Source organism: Brassica oleracea, chromosome C1 (assembly GCF_000695525.1).
Source record: "Brassica oleracea var. oleracea cultivar TO1000 chromosome C1, BOL, whole genome shotgun sequence".
In the NCBI taxonomy this organism is placed as follows: Eukaryota; Viridiplantae; Streptophyta; class Magnoliopsida; order Brassicales; family Brassicaceae; genus Brassica; species Brassica oleracea.
The window spans coordinates 7528408-7535556 of record NC_027748.1 but is presented as its reverse complement, the minus strand read 5'-3'; the positions used below and the strand labels follow the sequence as shown (position 1 = coordinate 7535556).

General features: G+C 36.9%; 2 protein-coding genes and 1 pseudogene across 2 annotated transcripts; all 3 read right to left on the bottom strand.

The window, feature by feature from the left end:
- Nucleotides 1-994, bottom strand: part of LOC106330440 — a 6209-nt pseudogene extending 5215 nt beyond the window's left edge.
- A 2271-nt stretch (nt 995-3265) lies between these two features.
- On the bottom strand, nt 3266-4512 carry LOC106330428 (putative F-box/kelch-repeat protein At4g19330). Its single transcript, XM_013768898.1, has one exon. It carries the CDS (start codon nt 4510-4512, stop codon nt 3283-3285), a length of 1230 nt encoding a protein of 409 aa, XP_013624352.1. The 3' UTR covers nt 3266-3282.
- A 1393-nt stretch (nt 4513-5905) lies between these two features.
- On the bottom strand, nt 5906-7096 carry LOC106301474. Its single transcript, XM_013737881.1, has 3 exons — nt 7022-7096; nt 6099-6908; nt 5906-5992 (listed from the first exon to the last, which is right to left on the bottom strand). Exons 2-3 carry the CDS (start codon nt 6906-6908, stop codon nt 5906-5908), a joined length of 897 nt encoding a protein of 298 aa, XP_013593335.1. The 5' UTR covers nt 7022-7096.
- Between the last annotated feature and the right edge of the window lie 53 nt (nt 7097-7149).

Genomic DNA, 7149 nt, shown 5'->3' with positions numbered 1-7149 from the left:
AGCTATCTCCAACACAAACAACAACAACAAGAGAGCAACACAAAGCTTCAAAACCGGCAACAACCAAACGACCTCAGCTCACAAAGATCCGGCTTCCAGAAACTAATCCAACCGTACAAATCCAAGATAAACAAGTCGAAAATACAATTCAGCTCAATAAGAGAAGATCTCACCGTTTGATTTACCAAACACCCAAGACTGCTCTGCTGAAGAACTATGGCGACCAGCTTCAAGAAAACTCAGACGACAGAAGATCCAACCGTTGAAATACAAATCCCTTCGGTGAACCTCTAACCCACTGACTGAAGAAGCTTCCCACAAAATATCAACCCGATCAAGATCCGTTTGACCCTCTAAATCCAGTCTTGAAATCACCTTACGAGTTTTCTCCTTCTCTCTCCTTTTCTCCTTTTTTTCTCTCTTGTTTCTTTTTGTCAAAACTCTATTATTATGAGTCTACAGTGCAAAGGGGAACATCACTAATTACTTAAGGTCATGAGAATTATTATGTCTCATGCCCACTTGGTTCTCTCCATCTAGGAGGGACCCAACAGTTTTGACCTCCGATCTCGTATGTTTCTGAACCAACAGTTTCATATAGCATATTGGCAAGCGAGGAAAATAGGACGATGGCACTGGTAAACGAAAATTTCCGGTACGCTTGTCTCTCGTCGTCCAATAAAATAAGGGTTTACAATCATTGGGTTTGTCCACATACTGAACCATCTACGATCACGAGGATGGGTGCGCGATTGTATGCAGACATACATGCCTCTCGGGTTCCAAGGTATAATCTCAACATGCCGAGCTCCTCGGAGATGATTAGCGAGCGGAATCTCTTGGAGACCAGGCAGAGCGTTGGGTAGTATGACGTCGGGATGCGAGCCAAGGTACTCAAAACAATGTCCACTGGTAGTAACTTAAGCAACGACAGAGATGGTGGTGACGGAGGCCGAGGCAGTTGAGGAGGGTTCGACTCGTTTGCTGATTCCATTTTTCTTTCTCAAGAAAGTACCAGATTAGGGTTTTTTTTCTTACAATGCAAACAACCTTTTCTTTTCTTAATTGGAAACCCATATACAACAGCCTGAGAATTATTTCCTATGCCATAAATGAATAAGAATCCTAAAACAAAGTTAATTAATTAGTTTCCATATTGTAGTAAATTGTATACACGTTTTTTTTTATCGAATATCAAATTGAACCAGTCAAAACCGGGTTTTGCATTATACATCACTCTCCATTATTTTTTTACAATTTTTATTATGAGGCAATATTTGGTACAATTTTTCACTCTCCATTTTTTTTTTTGCTGAAGAAATTAGTGTGGAACTGGGAAATACTCAAACAAGTTTTGTTTTTCTATAGTGCCTCTTGCTGCAATATCACCAAATATTGGCTTCAAAAGCTTAACAGTTAGCCAATATTTCTTCTCTTTATGCAAAAAAAAAAAACTATTTAGCGACAGCTGGTCTAGTCCACAGAGTAAACACAGATGGGTCATCTTCAATGCAGCGGAATAAGAAACTGTTTCTTAACTTTTAACTAAAAAAGCTAAGAACCAGTTTTTAAATCGGTTCTTAAAACCGGTTCTTAGCTTTTTTTAGTTAAAAGTTAAGAAACAGTTTCTTAACTTCCGCTAAAAACTCCATCCTAAGAACCCCGGGTTAATCATGCTCTAAAGTTGTAAACTGAAGAAGAGACGGCAAAATCAGAAGAGTCAACATGTGATCATCCTTATCAATTTATTAATTTAATTTAAAATATATTTTACTGTAAAAATATGAAGAATATTTTATTTTAAAGTATATAAAATATGTACCATAGATTAAAATGTATTTTAAGTATAAAATGATATAATAACATCAATATATTTACAAATAAGAAAAGTTAAAAGATAGACTTCAATGTGAATTAAAAAACTATACAATTTAAATCGTTTATATTTATATAAAATTTATATATAATAATAATAAATTTATGTTTATATTGGAATCATATATTTATCTAAGTTTTTTTTTAAAAATATTATCTTATTATTTTGTCAAATTTTACATTGGTTTATTATATTATATTTACTAGTTTATGGATTATTAATTTATGGAGTTTCTACTGTAGTGTAATTCGATTGTTGAAAATCTGGATAAATTGAAAATGAATTTAGAATATTGAAGGGGAAAATAAATAATTTTGGAATATTGGAGCTCATATAAAACCCACTTATCTTTTGGGTGACCTTGAAGAACCAAATCATATAATCATACATCAATACTTATGATAAGGCCCATTGAGGCCCAACGTTGAAGCATCATCAACCACGTTTGTATTTCCTTTTCCGTGTGAGACAAGGTTTCTTCTTTTCCTATCCTTTGCAAGTCTCAGCCTAGAACGAAAATTTAGAGAGTACAAGAACTCTAATTAGTCTGACTACATAGTCTACATTTATGATGGAGACTGAGAGTTCACAGTATGCCTTGGCTTTGTCATCATCATCATCTTTACCTTCTCTTCCACACTATCAAAATCCTGAATTACATAGGAAGCTTTATCAATCTGGTTTCTAACTACAAAAGGCTTTATCCGTCTTCTGAATCCCCACGATTTAGCATTAGGTCTTCAAAACGGTATGGATTTGACCCGGAACTTTTAAGACCTTAACTATTTAACCCTCTTGATAATTCTCAAATCGATTATATAATAAGTTGGTGGACAAAAGACAATTTTTTTTTGAAAAGCAAAAAAAAAAAAAAAATTCCATTCAAAATATATGTACTTTTAATTTTCTAACGAATAATTATTTGGTCCATATAGAGTTTTTAGAAAGTTTGACTAAGTTAATTACTGTCGTTTTAATTAAGAATGAGATTCTTGTTTTCTCAAATCACGAGTAAATAAATAATTGAATTAATTTTAATAGTTTGTCCAATAGAGCCGGCCGGACCCAAACCTGTGTTCTTGCCGGTATCCGAATTTTCCTGCTGGTACCAAACTTATTTGATATGGTTGTGTCTTTTTTTTTTTTTTTCTGAGAAACTATTTGATATGGTTCATGTATTTATGACTTGTCCGAATATTATTTATACATTCCATTGGTATATTTTAAGTTCAATATATGTATGTAGATGAACTGTTGTAAAAGACCTGACCACAAAAAGAAAAGAAAAAACAAACAGTACATGAACTGTTGTAAAACAAATCTAAGTTAAAAAGAGAACAAAAACCAAAAAAAAAACAGCATATATTTTAATTAATAAGAGCCCCTAAGCAAAGGCATATTGTCGATCATTGCACTAGCTCCACACAGCGCAAGAGTGTATGTGACGAAGGGACTCTAAGCACAAGATCAACCCATTCAATCTGACCCCAAATTTCATCATCATGACGTGTTTCAAGCAAAACCACAGCACACCAAATTTCAGAAAAGAAATTTTCAGATGGTGGTAGGCTAAGAGGAAAATCATCTAACATTTCTGTCAAACCAACCCAAAAGATAACGAGTTTTCTACCATAACTAACTATTTCCATTCCATGTCCTCTTCTAAAATGCAGATCAAGCTCCGTCAAACCTTTGACCAATCTCCATTCTTCACAATACTTTGTCTCATGCCACCAGTGTAAACCATCATTAGCATAACAGTACCAAGTATTATCTACCTTACATTCACTCTCCCCAATGTTTTCATCAACAACCTCCCACCTATTTTCTTCTATAAGGTAAACAAAGTTCTTTTTATTGGTCCTCAAGTAAATTCTATCTTGTTGGGCGTCGAGATTTTTAATGGAAGAGAACCGGAGCCTAGTGCCAGGATCCGGTAAAGGTTCCCATGTTTGAGTCTTTGGGTCGAAAACCTCAGCCCAACACTCAGATTCACCTGATTCACATCCTCCAATTACATATATTTTCCCATTGAGGGAGCATGTAAAGGCATTCTTACGAGCAACCATCATGCTAGGGGCTTCACGCCATTTACCGACCAGCTCATTACAGACCCGCACTGTGGTAGAGGACGATGGGTTGTGTCCGCCACCTATTGCATATATATCTGAACCAGCCATTTCATAGAGCTTTGGTAAGTAGGGAGAATAAGAAGACGGAATTGGTACCAGCAAATTTCTGGTAGTTTTGTCTTCGCTCACGCAACATGCTAGGGTTTGATGCTGGTCAGGGTCTGTCCAGAAACCGACCCATCTATCGTTACAAGGATGCGTTAGGGTTTGATGATCATCAGGTTTTATCCACAGACTGAACCATCTGTGGTTACACGGATGGATGTGCGATTGTAGGCAGACATAAACACGATTTTCTCTTGTTTCATGGCGGGATCGCGCATGCTTGAGGTCCTTCGAGGGTATGAGCGAGCGGAAGCTCTTGGAGACAGAAGAGAGTTTAGGGTAATGCGATGTCGATATGCGAGCCAATATACTCAAAACGATGTCCTCTGGTAGTGATGAAAACGACGTCCGAGATGGTTGCGATGGAGCAGAAAGGATTGACTCCTTTGGTACTTCCATATTAATATATTAGAGTATGCAATTAGCTAAATATTATTCTTTTGAATAACCCCTTTTGTGTTTTCTCAACTGAATACGGATGAAATCATGTGTTTATGGCATATACATGTATATATAGCCTGTTAATATCTCCTATATTAAATAGAAATCCTAAACACGTTTAGAATTTTGTTTTCATACATAAGAGCATCTTTATCTCCTATATTAAATATAAATTTTTTTTATTTTTATTTTTTTCAATTTAAAAAAAAAAATTAAAAAACACACTAATCGTTGGTCGCGACGTGTTGGTGCTAACAGCGCAAAAGACGCACAACACACGTCTCTATCATATTATTACACCCCTACACTAGTGAATGCATATTTTAATGCTGTATTGTAGGTTACATACTTTACGCAACACTCAACGTTTTACGTAGAATCCTCTTTGTTTGGACGTTAACCATCTTAATATACATCGAAAGATGCATAGAGTAATGATTAATAACCATCTCTAGTTTATTCGTTTAAACCACCATAGTTTTAGAGTTGTTTCGTGCCAACAATATTTTATGATACATACGCACCAGGCTCTAAAAACACAGGTGGGTCTCATTTCTTCTAATAAACACTAAATCTTTACAGAATAACATTTACTATAGTCACTAACAATCTTAATATACGATAACAAAAGTTTATTTATATACAATAAACTAACATTTCTAAAGTTTATTTTCATGACTAAGGAGGAAAGAATAGATGTCAAGATAGAAAACATCTTCACTTTCAAAACACATTGCATCTCCATCTCCCCAAAATAATTATAAAACCTTATCTACTAACGATTAACGCACACGCTAACAATCTCAGTATACGCAACATCTCCAAAGTTTGAGACTCATTTCCTCCAAGGAAGAAAGGAAAAAATCTTCACTTTCAACACACATAACGTTCTCATTGCCTCTATGGTAGAAGTAAAACAAGTTATACAACAAATAAAAAAGATGAATTACAAGTTTACACTAACAAGTAGCTAACACTAACCTGATTGATAAGATCATATTTCAATACTGAACTAAATATCATCATCCATTATGTCAGGTTCAAGATATCGACTTCTTGTAAAGTTCTAACTTATGATAAGTTTTAGAAATAAAGTTGATGTTATTTTTTCAGTATTTGATGTCATCCTCCTATCTGAAACTCTAATTAGGCAGCATATATATAACATAGTTTTTTATTTCACAAAGGGGCCATACATTATTCGAGATCCCAAACTACATATTACACAGTACTGCCGATTTGGGAGTCTCATGGGGAACACTAGATATTAAACAAAGAAAATAGGTCGCCCCACTTCAGACCTTCACCAAAAGACTTCATTCCATTGGCCCCCTAATAACCATACACCTTCTCATATTGGCATTTTACAGGTGGCACGGTTGTGATCCGTTCCACCGCACCTCCTATAAGTTCTTGGGCGACGCCCACGGAGACCACTCTGCGTAAACAAACTAGTGTATCAAGATATAGTAATAAGGACCAATAAAAAAATTAACTGTTAAACTAGAATGTAAAAATATACAAAAAGTTGTTAACGCCCTTACTTTGAATTCACCACGCGAGAAGATCCTTGTCTTCTTAGGCCTCCCTGGTGGACGTCTTGTATTTGGCAGTGCAAGTATCAGCGCACCAAGAGTGTCGGCCTCAGCAGCTGGAGTAATATAATCTCCGGTGGGGTTGATGCTCATGGAGTAAGCAGCTGCCCAAGTGTTGCGCGTGAACTTCTCACCGACGAGAGCATCTATCCTGCGCTTTGAGTGCATCGCAGCAGCGACAGCATGCTCACATGGGATCAAGAGCATATCAAACTCTAGGCAGCTACAAACCTTCTTATCAAGGTCAACCCTGAAAGGGTGTCCGTCCATGCCACGAACTTCAAACTCACCCCCATTGATGTGACGGACAAGCAACCCTGTCGCAACACTGAAATTCTTGGACATCAGTTCTTCTACCTTTGGCGTCACAACACCGCCGCACCCAACTGATGCATCACGTCTTCCTGAGAACCACCTCATCAGCATAGACCTAATGTAATCAAGAAGCGCAACTATTGGATATCCCCTTGCTTCCGCCAAAGCGGCATTGAGTGACTCGGCTACGTTACTGGTCATTATATTGTAACGCAAGCCATGACAGTGGGACCGAGTCCAATTTTCGAAACCAGCCCTGATTAGATAATCAGCACAATTAATGTCGACCATCTTTATCTCATTGACGTGTCTGTAGAAATCAGAGACACGGTAGGCCCTAGCTGCCTTTGAGACCAAGTAAGCTAGGTGTTTCTTCTTGAACATAGTGACGATGTTGCGCTGCAGATGGAGAAGACAACCACAATGCTTGGCTCGAGGGTACATCTGCACTTAGCAATACATCATGATTCGTTTAGTCTATCATATAATTTAAGCTCTAATATTTTAGTTAACAGCTAAGCACATTATTAAAGTCCAAGAAATAGACATGATCGTACCTTCAGAAGAGCAGCGTAGATGGACTTGTGCCTGTCGGAGACGAAGACCAGATCATACCCATCCTCCACGACATCCAAAAGCTTTTGGAAGAACCAAGTCCAGGAGCTGTCGTTTTCTCCATCAACCA

What these genes read in the sequence shown, in the direction of transcription:
- LOC106301474 (XM_013737881.1), bottom strand. Translation starts at nt 6,908, where the DNA reads ATGTACCCTCGAGCCAAGCATTGTGGTTGTCTTCTCCATCTGCAGCGC. An exon ending in TCTCGCGTGGTGAATTCAAA is followed by an intron (nt 5,993 to 6,098) that starts GTAAGGGCGTTA and finishes TTGTTTACGCAG; the next exon opens with AGTGGTCTCCGTGGGCGTCG.
- LOC106330428 (XM_013768898.1), bottom strand. Translation starts at nt 4,512, where the DNA reads ATGGAAGTACCAAAGGAGTCAATCCTTTCTGCTCCATCGCAACCATCT.